The sequence below is a fragment of the Prinia subflava genome, chromosome 2 (assembly GCF_021018805.1).
Source record: "Prinia subflava isolate CZ2003 ecotype Zambia chromosome 2, Cam_Psub_1.2, whole genome shotgun sequence".
Classification (NCBI taxonomy): Eukaryota; Metazoa; Chordata; class Aves; order Passeriformes; family Cisticolidae; genus Prinia; species Prinia subflava.
Window position 1 is genome coordinate 59,014,863 of NC_086248.1, and position 16,158 is coordinate 59,031,020.

The following is a 16,158-nucleotide window of genomic DNA, read 5'->3' on the forward strand; positions in this document are numbered from 1 at the left end:
GAATTTTCCCCCCTCAGGTTTTGTAAACATCATAGCTCATATTCTATCAGTATAATAATTGAATATTTTATTCATAATGGTAAGTAGCTAACCAACATGAATAAAGTTGTCATAACACGGTAGCACTTTCAGACAAAACAGGTATTTATTAAAAGAAACATTTATAAATATTTTGTCTTGCATTTTAAACTACATTTTCATAAATAACAATATTTAAAAGTGCTGAATATGGTAGGATAGTCAGCAATGCCACTGTAAACAGATTTGTTTTTCCACTTTGCAGATTTTTTGTTTTAGATCCCATTTTGTCAAACACTACAACAGTTAAAATATTTGCATAGGGAATAGAGAATAGCCCTTTTAATCATCTCCTGAATTCTATATAAATTACAAAACCAAATGAGTTTAAGAAACAGTTTGTTAAATTGTTCATATTTATATCCAAAAAAAGCACACAGGTTTCAAGTAAAAAGAATGACTAAAAAATTCCCCAAACCTGCTATCCGAAGCATGTTCAATAAATTAAGAAAATGAGAGGTAGTAAAACAAAGGGAAAAAATAAGCCCCAGAAGATAAACTAAGACCTGCATCCTCCCAGTTACGGTGTCACAGCAGACCTGCCTCGGCAGCAGCTCCCGCCAAAGCCGGCACCGGAGGCTGCCCGCAGGAGGTAACTGAGGGGTTGGAGCCAACTGTGCTCAAGCCAGATTCCACTCAAGGACACAACTGCCAGACCTTTCAGGCCAGTCGAAAGCCATGGGCTTGTGCCATGTTTAGTCCTACGTAAGTGAGAAGAACCTTGCCTGTTAAGTCTTAGTATGGTTGTCAGTATTAAATATATATATATATGTATATATATGTACACACACACACACATATATATATATTTAACAAGTATTCATAGCAATTTCTTGGTATATCTTTAGCAGTTTATGAGGGATGCTAACGCTCATTTTGCGTGTATATGGTAGGTATGAAGATGGGCTTTTTTTGAAGTTCCAAGTCACTGTCTCTTTAAGCATCAAAATGTGTCCTGAAACTGGACATTCTTTGATAAAAAGGCCAAGCAAACACCTGTTAAAAACACCATGGCAGCCTAGTGGTGGGGAGTACTGTGCTGCCTTAGCTCAGATTAAGGGCTCAGTACAGGAATCTTTACCCAGGAAAGATACCCATTGTGTTTCTCTAGGCATTTTGCTTGGGTAAGATCTGTGGGTATAGAAGCCCTTGAAGTTTGGTTTAATATTACTCTCCAAACCCCTTGTTTTCAAGGAGTTGTTCAAAATCAATGAGGCTAGAAGCTAAGATAAGTCTTCTTTAACCCGCCACCTCATAAAACATTACTTCATTTAAAAACATTTTTTACTAGATTTAGCTTTCAAAAAAAAAAGTCTTACAGAACAGATGCAGTTCATCAAAATGTTCTAAAATGCTCTAAAATGCTACATGTAGGCAATATTTTATTAAATTTCTTTATTCAAAAAACTAAATTATCAAGCTTTTTGTGTTGTTTCTTGTTTCTTTTTTTTTTTTTCTGAAGTACATAACATTATACAACAGTGTTAGAACTGGATAGCCAGTCTTTAATAAATCAATTACAGTATCTGACATCTGAAATGTACATTGAAAATCTTTTTTCTTTTAACAATTAAACAATATCAGCGCATAGATCGTGTCACCCAGAAATGGATCCCTTTAAGTGATTTGTGCTTTTTTTTTCTTCTTTTATTTTTCTTTTTCTTTGACATTGCAAACTCTGTAATGAAAATGCCACAGTTTTGGCAGTGAACAACCAGAGGAATCCTCCGCTTGATTTATTTTAAATAAACAGTGATAAATAGCTCTTTTTCTCTGTACAGAAATATTGGCTTCAAAAAGTCAGTGTATTGTACTCAGTAGAGCATGTAGAGTAATGCTACACCTTAAAAATTGGCTTTTTAGTTAATGATGTTAAAAATTGCAAGCCTCTTTCTGGTTTGCTGCAATTGTTTCTATGTACCATAGGACTGTATTGCACAAAAAAAAGTTTTTAAATACAGATATAATTTATGTTATTGGATTAAATATTGCAACAACTAAGTGGTAAGTGAAGCAGTTTTACCTTGCACATGCAGTGTGAGGATACACAAGGAGACTGTTCATAAAACTACAAATACATCATTGCAATCTTGACTGCAGTAGGGTGAAAGAAGTGTGAAACAAATGTATTTTGGCAAATCCATTGATCCCCTCCCACACCATCTTGAGCAAGGAGGCCCTTGGTAAAAATGTAGACAGAGACCATAATATGTATTTTTTTTCTTCACAGTAGCCTGAGTAGTGCTAAACTGTAGTTCTCCAGGAACCCAGCTCCAGATGTTATTAAACTACTTTTCTTCCATCCCACCCACCCCCCCAAAAAAAATCAAGTTATTTTGTTTGAAAATTAAGTTTCAGAAGTAGCGCCTGTAATACTTTCAACAAGAGACTTATAAATCTGAGAGTTCAAAAACCTTGGAAAAGAGTCTCTGTGCATCAAGGTGTATATCTGGAGCTGGGCATCTTCATACATGTGAGGGCTGGGATCCAACAAGTTTCTGTTGATCACTTCTCTCACCCGGGAATCAAGACTAACCTGAAGAAGATGAGAAAGAACAATAAAACTATAACATTGGAAAAGCTGTAATATGTATCTTTGTTTCTCAGGGTTCCATTGAACATCTTGAGTTTATCAGTTATTCAGGTAATGCTCTGTGCTCCTTTCAGAACCATCACACAATTACTCTGCAATGCACTGAGACCATCAACTCTATTTCAGTTTTGACTTGGTCAAAAGTTCTTAAGATCTGTACAGTGAAATGCAGCTGCGTAGCAGATTAAATGCAGTGCAACTGCAGCTTTCCAAAATATATTGTTTTCCTTTGAAAAATAATTTGTATGTATTTAAAATTATTTCTCTGAAATCAATGTTGAATTACCCCCATTCAGAGAACTCTGGGGGGGGTTGGGGTGGGGTGTTTGTTTGTTTGTGTTTTTTCTGAGCATTTATGGTTAAACTTTTGGAAGATTCCTATTCATCATTCTTATCTGGCTGCCCTAGAGAATCTTTCTTCTGTGTGGTTTTTTTGGTTTTGGTTTTGGTTTTGGTTTTTTTTTTTTTGGTTTGGTTTGGTTTGGTTGTGGTGTGTGTGTGTTTTGTTGGGTTTTTTTGTTGTTGTTGTTTTGTTTTGTTTTTTGTCTTTTCGCAAGCACTACATTTGTTCCTTACAAATTACCCAGGGAGATTTTTATAATTTTTATTGTGTTAACTACCCCATTAATATTAACCATTTCAGGTTTGTTCTTCTTGTCAGGAGTCTTTAACATCTGGTAATTCATACTTTCAGGAGATCATATATCCATATTGAAGTTGTTAGCAAGAAGTTGTTTCAGTTTTAGCTGCTCATTTACTTTAGCTGCTCAGTTACTTACCATTTGTGATAAACTCCTCGGCAGAAAAGGACAGAATCACAGAATCACTAGGTTGGAAGAGATCTTCAAGACCATCGAGTCCAATCCATACTCTAACACCTCAACTAAACCATGGCACTGAGTGCCACATCCAGTCTTTTTAAAACACATCCAGGGATGGTGATTCCACCACCTCCCCAGGCAGATAATTCCAGTTCTTTATCACTCTTTCCATAAAAAACTTTTTCCTTCTATCCAACCTATATTTCCCTTGGTGCAGATTGAGACTGTGTCCTCTCATTCTGCCAGTTGCTACCTGGAGAAAGAGACCAACCCCACCTGACTACAGCCACCTTTCAGGAGGTTGTAGAGAGGGATAAGGTCACTCCTGAGTCTCCTTTTCTCCAGGCTAAACACCCCCAGCTCCCTCAGCCGTTCCTCACAGGGTTTGTGTTCCCAGCCCCTCTCCAGCCTCGTTGCCTCCTCTGGATGCGCTGAAGCGTCTCAATGTCCTTCCTGAACTGAGGGACCAGAGCTGGACACAGCACTCGAGGTGTGGCCTCACCAGTGCCCAGGACAGGGGAAGAATCCTGACCTCCCTGCTCCTGCTGGACACACCATTCCTGTTCCAGGCCAGGATGCCTTGGCCTCCTTGGCCTCCAGGGCACACCGCTGGCTCATGTTCAGCTGCTGTCCCAGCACCCCCAGGTCCCTTTCTGCCTGGGCACTGTCCAGCCACACCATCCCCAGCCTATAACACTGCAGGGGGTTATTGTGGCCAAAATGCAGGACTCAGCACTTGGACTTATTAAACTTCATCCCACTGAACTCTGCCTATCCATCCATCCAACCCTTCCAGGTCTCTCTGCAGAGCCCTCCTCCCTTCTGACAGACCGACACACGCTCCCAGCTCAATGTCATCTGCAAACTTATTAATGAAAGACTCAATCCCCTCATCCATGTCGTCAATAAAGATACTGAACAGAGCTGGCCCCAGCACAGCCCCCTGAGGGACACCACTAGTGGCTGGCTGGACATATTATGCTTGAGATGAATGCCCGGATGATTTTAGAATACCCTTTAGAAATTTGAATGAAAGTACAGTTTATCCACAAAATGCTCTAAAACCTAGTAAATTAATGCATTCTAGATTAAATGAAATGGCAGTAGCAGCAAAGCCCACTGAGACCAGCAAAGGTTTACTCAGCTAAGAAAAAAAGGGCTAAAATCCAGAGTAGATAAATGCCAAGTAGAGATCAGTTAAGATACTATTATTTACACCAAGTTGCAATCCGACTCTACTGCTTTGCAATCACACAAAGATATTCTTGCTGTCTGAAGGATTGACTTCAACCCTGGAATGCTTTAAGATACCTTGGTACATGAAGAATGGTAATCAAGATGAAAACTCAGAATATGTTTGGATGTGTGAGCCTGTGCTTTCATACATGGTGAAGTCTGGAACACACTGGCATGGTGTGGCATAGTATGGTACGTACTGAGAAGTAAATATACATTTGCATTCTATCTTCAGTACCAGCTGTAGAATCTGGCATTAGTTTGTTGGCATATTGGAGTACTCTACTGAGAGAGCAGACAAGCTCTTTCTCCTTCAGTATTTGCTGTCACTTGGTTATCAGTCACAAGGCACAACTATGAGAGACCAGTGGTGCTGCTCAGCCAGTGGGTGTGGGCAGGACTACAGTGCTATGGTAGTTTTGGGTGGCAGTGTTGCAGCCATGTGTCTTCAAAATGTGTTTGAATAGATTTTGAGACCATTGTATTTCTATTGCACAGAAAGGACACACTAAGATTTAAGCAATTCTCCCCCTGACATGCAGGTACACACATTTAGATCAACAAAAACAGTTTGTGCAGCTAATTGGTTCTTCAATATGAAACATAATAGCTGGGATAAAACCCCCTCCATTTGGCAGGATAGTGGGGTTTTGAGCCACTGAGCATAATAAAAGTTAATTGCACTTAGAGAATGCAAAAAACAAAATTAATTATGGAACTGTTAATTTGCATTGTATTTCTTCAGTGACTCACTAATGCCAGATGGCAAAACTAGTTGGAATTACTAAAGGTATTTTCTTGCTAAACAGATGAATACAAAGTATCTGTTTAGAACACTAAGACTTTCTGCCTCAATAACTTCTTTACTGAATGAGTTATGCTAAGTATTTCAGCTCTTATGCCAAAAGGTAACATCTGGAAAGGGATGCCTGGATGAACAAGAATTTTTCAGTTCCCATGCTGTTCTAATGCACTGCAAACAATTCTTGTTTGCCTCCTAAGATTTCCAGTATGGGCAGAAGCAACTGGATTGATGAGATCTGTACACATCCAGTGCACCAAGTTTGTTTTGTTAAACTCTAAGTCAAACAATGCTTGGTTAGTGTTTGAATTTTAAATGTTGATTGGTCATACCTTAAAAAGACAATTGAGCATTCATCACATACCTATCTGGTAAAAATACAGTATTAGAAGAAAAACTTATTATTAGCTTCCTATATTGGCAATTGTATTTCACTCCAAAGCAAAAGTAGATACTATGGCACAAGAGAAGATAATGGAGCTATAAATCACTTTTGGCTTCATTCATATGAACGAAGTTGCAAATTATTACTGAATGCAGTGAAGAAGTAAAAAGTAGGAAGCAAGGTCCACAGTGACCATAAATTAGCATAATGCCATTGAGTAGAAATTCAAATGCAATGCACAAAGACAAAGCAAAGAAGACAAAGGTACATGATGTGGCCTAAGAAAAACTCTTCTATAGTACTTATATATTTATATATCTCTTTGTATTACAAAACATGGTTTGATAGGGATGCTTTTTCTTTACTACAGATAAAGATAATTTCAAAATTTGTCTATTTCAATTAAAGGGTTGAATAAAACCTTATCTACTTTCGTAGATATTATACATTTCATTAGATAAAATATGTGAGCTTCATTCTTGGACTCTCACATAGGAATAACCAGTGGAAATTCAGATTTTCTCCCAGACAATTGTAGCAGCAGATAAATCTATAAAGATTCTGATTTAAATTCCTTTATTTTGGTGCTTTTTCTTCAGAAATCCATTTGCATTACTTCCTCTCTCTGTCAGACATGTGGCATTACTAAAGAAGCAAACCTATTTCTCACCCTTCTCTTACTGGAATTTCTTGAGCCTTACAGAGAACTTGGATGTGTTGTGGCTGGTAATGCTAAATGGCCCAGTGCCTGCATCTCTACTGTTTCTGTCCCTTCCTTTCTTGAACTAACGTTCATACTAAGACTTTCATCTGACAGACTTTCAGACCCTCGCCTGCAGTCCAGTGTATAACATTTCTGCACTGGGATAACAGAAAATGCAATGTAACATTTACAGCTTTACCTCTTTTGGTGATAATATAGAAATGTAATCTTCATATATAAGTCTTGCTTTTTCTTCAATAACTTTCTTGTTCTGTTCCTTCTTTAGATCTTCACATGCAAGCCAGAAAAGCAGGTTCTCCTCACTATACTCCGTTCTGAGAAACTCTCTGAAAAGGTTCCTCCCAGCTGGTGTTTTCATCATCTTGTCAAAATTCTGAGCCCAAGACAAAATTTCATCTGCAGTAGGGTTTTGGCTGCAAAAGCAAATATCATTACAAATATGCTTCTATTTTTGTAACAGTGTTTTCATGCATTCATCCAAAAATTCGCCTTTCAACTGCACTTTATTCCAAAGTGAAAACTGAAAGCAACAAGGCTTCAGCAGTAACAGGGGAATTTTGTTTGCTCTTTTGCATTCATTATCCCAATAGCCCACTAAATGTGTTTAATTGTATGAGACATGCCCTTGACTTTACACTTAAGTTTTCTGCTGGTGTTCTTAGCCATGTGGCTCAAAGACAAAATCCCACAACAGCAGTGAATTCCTGCTTCTGCAGTTAAAGAGATTCTAGAAAGCTGGAAATAGACTCTTGTGAGGAGTTTAGATGACACCTGATGTCCCTGCCTGCCTCTGATGGTGACTGTAGACGATTTGGTTTAGGAAGAACAAGAAAAACAAAAAGCTCTTGGAAGCCAAAGGCATACTAATGAGGCCAAACAAAGTAGTAATTCAGAGAGATTTTAAATTAGCATATTTCTCTGTGCTTGTACCTAAGGGTTGCTAAGCTTCCTTCTGTTTCATGCTATTGACCTGAATGATGATCTTTTGGCATGAGATGTGATGGATTTTGCTGGCAAAACTGGAAAGAGAAGAAATGTGGAAAAGTCCTTATTTCCATTTCCTGAAGGAAACTATTAATGGCCTTTACCAGTGGATGCACTGGGTAAGTGATCAGAAGACTTACTGGCATATCTAATCCATTAATGTACCAATGAAAACCTTAAGAAAGTAATTCTCCAGATTACTTAACAACAATTAAATATAGTTTCAAACTTAATTTTATAAATATATTATAAATATATTAATATTTTTAAAATATAGTTTCAAACTTAATCTCCTTCATGATCCAACACAAGAGCTTTACTAGCTCTTGTCATCAGCTCCTGTGTTACCATGAGGCATAATAAGTGACATTTATCTATATAATTTCTGCTCAAGTCAATTTATCAACTCCTACTCTGCATGCAAGGTAGACTGGATAATGGGAAGCTATTTGTGATAAATCACAAATTGTTTAACTGCAAAGAAATTGTACACTGAGTGAAAAAGCTTAAACACAGATTTTAAGGTGAACAGTCCTCTCAGGACTTTGCACTCACCTGCTGAGGTGGATGGGGCTGACAAACAACGTGGGCTCCCTTATTGACTATTGGGAAGCTCTCTTCACTATCGTATTTTGTATAAATTTATAATATTGTCTTCTTATAAAAGACCATGATTAGCAATAAAGGCAATGAGTTGCTTGGGTTGTTTTTACCATCATATATGCCCTTTAAAGTTTTAATTTCCTTTCTATGGGATTACAGAACTCAGGGCCTCTGATAGATTACCGTTTTCCCCCACACATTAAACATGGGCTCAAACTTTAGACAGAAGTAGAAGTTCAAACTTTCAGTGTGTTTAACCTAGGCTGCAGGGTATGTGTTTTTTGGTTAATTCCAGTGAAACCATAGTTCAAACTGTTTTATGAAAGGTAGCCATGCTAAAAATCTGGTCACAAACAAGTACACTTATAAGTATTATTTTTCTTGTCTGGATAGACAGGAAAAAATGCTGTCACAGTTAGCAGACACTTCTTATAGAGACCCACCCATGGAACTGCCCATGCACCTTCCATTTCTCCCCATGGTTCTTCCCCACAAATAAGAAACTGTAAATAGGCCCGACTTGTGAATGTCTCTGCTGTCATTTCATTGTCAGGACAGATTTTGCTTCCTTTTGTATAGAATTTTTGGAGGAAAAGCAATTGAAAGAACATTCCCAAAGAATTAAACCCAAGACAATTCTCAATATTAGTTTAAGACAAAACACTTATTAGATAAATGTTGGACCAACTTACCATTCTTCTATGACCTGGATACTCTCCAGTTTGGTCGTATGTGTTGGCCTTCCTGCATTGTCTCCTCTATCTTCATTCCTAACAGTGAGGCTGCAATGTAGTACAACACTTTATTTTGTCTAGAGAAAGTTAATTTAAAACAATGACTATAGTAATGCAAACTTTAGAAAGATATAGACTTATATAGGGTATTATTTTTCACTCTGGTGTCTAAAATTTTTTGGAGAAAAATTTTTATAATGACTTTTCCCCTGAACTGTGATGAATATTAATTTAGTATTAGCACATGCAGTTTTTAAAAGCTCACAGTTTATCCACTGAAAGATGGGCAAATACTTAGAGGTCACTTTTGCAGTAATTTCACTTAGTTAACTGAGAATACTAGCAACAGTATGAGTAGGGAGGATTTGAATATCTGAACTGGATATTGATGGGGCTTTGATGCCCCACCAGTTCTGGATAGTTTTTCAGTCTTTATGCATGTTCCCTTTTTTCTCTCCAAGACACAGTGGCAGTAGATGGCTCAGATACAGAACTTAGCATGTGGCAGCTCCTTATGATTTCCTCTTCTGACCTAAATTTGTTTTCCACTCCAAAAAGTAAAACATACTGGCCTCTGAGAAGAAAGACATCCATTACCTTGTATTACCACAAGCAAGGAAAAGAAAGACTTCCTTTATGCAAGGATGTTTTTAATATTTCTTTTTTGCTTCTTTTTTGAACTGCTTACTAGAATCCCTTATTTTTCTGCAAATATCTTTTTAATCAGATTTGCTGTAGTGATAAAGACTTCCTCTGTGTGTGTTCTCTGTGAATCTTCTGAATATGGTATTGCCAGCAAATGCACAATTCCTGATAGCTACTGAAATAAATATGCTTTGAATGAAACAGATATTCATATGGAAAACCTGGTTCTGATAATTAAGCTTAAGAAGTGGAATGTAGTAAGGAGATGGAAATTTTCTTTCATCAGGTGTTCCCTATATGTCCACTTGAGAGAAAACAAGCAACCAAGCAAAAAAATCCCCCTTCCAATCTCAAGAGCTTGTATTTTGAATATAAGTATTGACCATACAATGATACTCTCACTCTAAGTGTTGTGACAGAAAAAAATGTTTGTAGCATAAAGCTTCTCCCTCCCCCACTGATCTAAATAACTCCTGCTCAGCTCTAAGAAGAAATCCCAGCTCTGAGACATCTTTAGCACAAGTAATCTTTCTTTATAGGTTCTCTGCATTTATGAGTTTCTTCAACTTTTTTTTTTTTCAAGAATTTGGCAGAGCTAATAGGTATTCTCAAATACTCTTCTGAAAACTGGAAGTTTAAGCTCCCAGGTAAAGCAGAGCACATATTAAGACTTAAACATTACAAAGACGTACACTTGCAAACGAAGCTCTTTGATACTGGTTGCTCCTTCACTTACCTGCCAAGACCTTAGTTCAGGCCCTTGGTCCTGCTTCCCCTGTTACAGCGTAGGAATGCAGCTCCAGTGCTGCTAAGGTTGTTAGGGTGTCATCAACTGCTGCAGGAGAAACAACACATCCTGAACTCTGGGATTGGCAGGTAAAAAGCCTTTCCATCTCCTCTGATCTGTTGTTCGTCAGTCTACAGAGGGAGCACCCAGCAAAGACAGAGAGGATTTCCATATACAGAAGGAGAAAAAAAAGGGACCATCCACTTTCTTTCTGTCTTGTAATCTTTAAGTCCACACATGTAACTGCTTAGGGTCACATTGCGCCTGGCCAGAGCATAAAGTTGGAGTGAGAGAGAAGCAGGGAAGGCACAAAGCTCTCTCTCCCTCCCTCCCTCCCTCCCTCCTTTGCATAGGTAGAGCAACATTTGTCTTCTCTGCTGGGTGCAGAGAGCAAATTGTCCTTTGGTTCCACAGAAGAATAACACCATGGAAGGAGAAAACAGCTTGTGTAGGTTGTGAATGCAATAGGATGTTCATTTGAGTCTTTCTAAAGGAGAATGAAGCTGCCTGTTTTCCTTCCTTGATCTCATGAGCACCAGCTAAGCTGGACTGAGATAATTTGCTTGTCAGGCACTAGACATTCAAGGTTTGGATGCAAAGTCTTACTGGAAGTAGAAAGTGGCTCATCTGAGAGTGGCTGGTTTACACTGCTACTTTAATTTGTTGTCTGGGATCAAATACTGTTTGCTTTGCTCATGCAAAATCTCTGCTAGTCTTGGGAAAACCATCATGGGTTGATGAAGGGGAAACAATGGATAGTAAACTAGTGAGTGGTGAATAAGCAAAATAGGAATAGGAACAAGAAGGCCATGTTGACTTCATTGCAATGGCTTTTTATCAAAGGCATAACTATTAGACAGTATGCACTTTTATTTTCTGAAAGAGGCCCCAGAACAACAAAACAAACAATAAAAGTTCAGATTGTGGGCCTGGAATATAGTGTGCAGTTTTCTGGTTTCTATACCATAGTGACAATGCAAAGTACACACTTGGCCCTGATTCCTTCATCTCAACATTCATAACTGTAGTTTAATGGCTGAAGTTAGTCAGAGCTGCAAAACAGAGAACACTCCAAAGACAGAAAAGTCTTTGGACTTTTTGGACGTTCCAACACTGGGTTGGAACATGTTTGGGTATTGCATTTAAAACTGCGATACTTTTGTAATGCATCTTGGCCTAAATTCTGCATTATGTTTCCTGTGACAAAACTAGCACTTTTATTTATCTACCTCTGTCAAGGCTAGAGTTCCATCAGATATGTTACCTTTGATATCTTTTTTCCTGTGAATGAAACCATCATTTTTATGCTGAAGTACATTCAATTCAGGCATGTTCTGTTTTCACTCAAGGAACTGGTTCATGATCTCTCAGAAAAAGAATTAAATATTAAAAAAATTTTTTACTGTAAAGCTACCTTGAAAGCAGCCTTTAAGTAACTGATCACAGTAACACATTGCTACCTTTAACTTGAAACTACAACACTGCACTGCTCTTTCCTATGTTGCTATACTCAGCTGGAAACACCCTATCTGTTCACATTTCTCTGTGGAATTCTAGCAGTCTGCAGCAGCAAAGGTGTTCTGCATATCTGGAGGTGATGTCCGTGATACATTAATCCATCACTGAAACTAGCTGATTGTGTCAGAAGGATTATGTATAGTGTAATACTAAACAGATTAAAAGTAGCAGACTAAAGATTAACAAAATTGTCTTAGTTAAGGCTTTAAGAAAAGGAAATTGCTGATACACCTTATCAAAAAGTAGTTAAATGAAAGTGAGGTGCACCAGAGAGACATCTGATGCAAACTGACATCTTTGATGCTATTATTATTTATTAGTTGGAATACACCCAGCAGATACCTTTGAAATTTAGAGATGCAAATTACCCATGATAAAAGCACAAAAAAACTACTAATGCCTTAAAAAATGGAGAGTTTGGGGTGTCTACAGCCAGAGTTTAAGTGGAAAGCGCTAGCATGAGTTTGTTCTTTGTTCATATGGAAGGTTTGTTCTGCCCACTTCTATGCTGATTTTATTGCTCTGGGGAATACAGTAAAAATACTTCAGTGGTCTGAGCTCAATGTACCTTACAAGTATATCTTGGGTTCCTGACTGCTACAAAACCAATACGTTTCTTGAACTACTGCAACAATATTATTATGAGTAAATTCTGCTTGAAGTGGAGGTATTTCTATTTTGGAACTTCACACGCTTTATAAGTAAAAAAGTTAATGATCAGGGAGTACTTGAAGAAGTGTACATATTGAACAAATAACCACAAATAAGGGTAAATGTGTCCAGATTTCTAGCTGATGTGGTTTTGGGGATGCTTCTGGGATTTAGAAAACTAATCTTTATTTATTCAGCTGCTATTATTCAATATATTAATATTCAAGTTAAGCAATTAAGTTGAGTAATTATGTAGCTAAATCAGTATTGAAGCACCCTGTTGCATGAGAAGATAAAAAAGCCAAGCTAATTGTACAGAATCATCAAGAGTTGAACTAATTTAAGAGCAAATATCTCACTGACTCTTCCTCCAGGTCTTTCCTGCTGATGGTTTTTAGCCTTTTTGTAAATTGTATCCCTACTGCTGCACTTATCTTCCACTGCCATTAAGAAACTGAAGGTAATTTAGAGTTTGGATCTTATCTTTCATTCTCTGTATATCCAGCAAAAAAAAATGGAATTTAATTGGTTCCCAAGAGTCACGTTCTCATGTACCAGTAGCCTAAATCTGGTGAATCAGTGAAATTACTGTTTTCACTATGGCAAGAAAACTATGCCATTGTGAGAGGTGCCAAAGTTAATATTCTGCCCATGCATGGCTGATACCATTCATTCAGGTATTTTCTCTGTTATGTCTCTCATATGCAGTATAACATCACAGTATTTTGCTATTATGTCTGGAACTGATGATAATATGACTATTAAAACCTCTTGCCTTAATGGTGTTTTTTGTACTGCCATGCAGATAAGCAGTTGAAATAAAACTGGGACACTGTGAACTAGTTTCATAGGCCATAGGGTGGGCCATTTTGGAGATCTTTGCTCAATTTCTATTTTTTGGCTGAAATTTGTAGTCTGCTGGGCAATGACTGCATTTTAGACTGGACCTGTTTATGTCACGCAGTAGGGCCAGGGGCCCTCAAGCCACAAATGTAACAGAAAAATCATCTTTATTTTAGGCCAAAAGTCACATTAAGTCAATTGTTCATACATGATCTGAAGGTATACTTCTGTTTTCACATGAAAATCAATATTGAGATAAGATTCTCCAGATAACAGATGTTCTGACAGGTTTCCTTCACCAATCGACCCTTTTAAAGAATATATCTCACTGGCACTACACTTTACCCTATCCTACTCCTAGAAATTTTTACTATCATCAGATCAAGAGGTATAATATTTTTAGCTTTCTTAAGAAAACACAACTCTCTCCTCACAAAAGACCTCAAGAGATCAAGATTTAATTATGATTTTAAAATTACAGTGGTAGATGATGTAAAATGACCTTTCCTCAAAAGTCTTCAAAAACACAATTTACCAAATTTACCAAATGGATTCAGATAGGAAATATCTTTTCTCTTCTGATTGGAAGAGGAAAAGCCTTTAAACAAACAAATTGCTGCACATGAAAACAAGAACATATGTTCAGGGCATTTTCCTGAAATGAGGGGAAGGTAGTTTTGAAAACTCTTAGCGTTGGCACCCATCTTTGTCTCAGTCTTTTGTCAGCTGGGTAAATACCTTCACTCTTCAATTCAAAGTAGGTGTGCTCCTGCTGATCTCCATGCTCACTGATTCCTTTGCTTTTATTACAAGTGCTTGGCTTAAAATATGCTATATGAACAAATACATTTTTCTGGTTTTATTTCAGATGCAAAAAACCTGAATGCTAGTATCTTTTTCATTTCTGATTGTAGCTCAATCTGATCAAACCATCTTCAGTATTGTGGTTCAACAGTCAGTCACCTAAAAATCAATTGTTCACTCAATTCTATTCAGAAGCTCACTCCTAAATGCTGAGGCATGCTCTGTTATATGTCAAAGATAGATGTGGTCTCAATATTCCATATACTGTATGATGATGAAAAATACAACTATACTGGGGTTTGTTAATTTCTTTTATGAAACCTGATTTATGACTCAAAATATTTTTTTCACCTCATTTTTTTCTGACAGCTGGCATATTTCACCTTGATGTCACTGAATACTAGTCAGGACTGTGTCTATGCACAGAGGAGAATGATGATTTTGCTACCCTGTGCAAAGCAATAACAAAAAATAATTGCAATATTATTGTGATCCATTCATTAAGAACAATACAGCTATTGTCTCAAATCACTGTCTTCTATCTCCCTTTCAATGTCACAAAAATAGGTATCAATGAGAAGGAAATGTTACATGAACAGTATTATCCAAGGATAGCTCTTTTTTTGTAAGCTGAGTAAAGGGTAAAATCTTGTTTCTAATGAAGTTAAGAAAAGGCTTCACTGTTTTGTTATAGTAAGTGAATAATATCCAAAATGATTATTCTGAGAAAAACTAGACCTAGAATCATTATTTTTATGAAGACATGATGCCTTGTACTAGACATTTTCATAGGCTCAGATAAACTTGTAATATATCCTTCAAGTCCCTGGCTGTAATAGAGAGAAAGGGGATCCATTTCTTATCTGACCCTGAGTTTATGTCCTTGTAAGAATAGCAAGACAGACTGAAGCTCTACAACTCTTCCAATAACACCAGTATATTCAAAATGTCAGCCAAATCTGTGGCAATAAATGATTTCTAGAGTGGAGGCTTGCATGGATGCCTGGAGGTCTGCAAGGCGAACATAAGCGATGTGTAGTAAACTTGTTATTCCCATATGTCTGCCTTGTTAGTCTGTGAGAGACTTTGAAGGGAAATAGTAGTCAAAAGCCTATGCTTTTGACTTTGACTTTGCTTAAACTGATCAGAATATGTCTTAACTCAGTCAGCAGAACATAATAATTATTTTACACGTAAGAAACAGATCATAGAAATGTGGAAGTTTTTTTGTCATTAGTGTCAATCCTAGTTCTTTAACAAGATAATGATTTACAGCTCTTCACTGAATTCAATAAAGAAATGTAGGATATAAAATTTTATATCGAAACAAGTTAGAAATTTATGAAAAATAGCTATGTCGTACTCTGAGTAAAAATTTAATTGTCTTCTGCTTAAAACTAAATTATGAGATTGTGTTTAGCAGACTGACATAGGCAAGCAGTCTGTTGGGGGAAAGCCAACAATTACCATAAGGCTATAATCAGCCCACTTGGCAGTGTCCACTGAAACTATAAACTCCTTTCAAAAAGTCCAGATACCTGTGGTGCTGTGTTTTCTGAGTGCCAGAGTTACATTTGCCTCAGGTGATAAGATGGTGCAAGAGGGGTGTATGATCCAAATTGTTTTTAAAAGGAATAAAATAAACAAGCCTAGACTCCAACTTAGACTCAGCTGTTTTAGAGCAGGAAAAAAATATGTGTTTGCAAGTTGAATTTATAAACTTGACATCTGATTCTGTGAGTCTTACCTCATGTAACTAAAAACCCCAAACAATTTTTTATTTTTTAATAATGCAAGTATTTGCAAGTTAGCCATCCTAGAGATTTTGTATCACAGCTAAAACTCCTCCAGTATTTCAAAGCATCAGGTGAGGGATCGAATGTGGAGTCACAAACCTCCCAGCTCTTTCTCCAGCTTACAGTGTGGTCTCATTGTTTTAGCCTTTAACTA

General features: G+C 37.3%; 1 protein-coding gene across 1 annotated transcript in view; it reads right to left on the reverse strand.

Annotated features, from left to right (window-relative positions):
* Positions 1-2,425: 2,425 nt before the first annotated feature.
* RGS17 (regulator of G protein signaling 17) overlaps positions 2,426-16,158 on the reverse strand; it is a 29,325-nt gene continuing 15,592 nt past the window's right edge. The window contains exons 2-4 of the mRNA XM_063391873.1: positions 8,919-9,008; positions 6,818-7,052; positions 2,426-2,614 (exon numbers count right to left, since the gene is read on the reverse strand). Of these exons, the coding sequence (XP_063247943.1) occupies positions 2,426-2,614; positions 6,818-7,052; positions 8,919-9,008 (514 nt within the window). The remainder of the gene's footprint in view (positions 2,615-6,817; positions 7,053-8,918; positions 9,009-16,158) is intronic.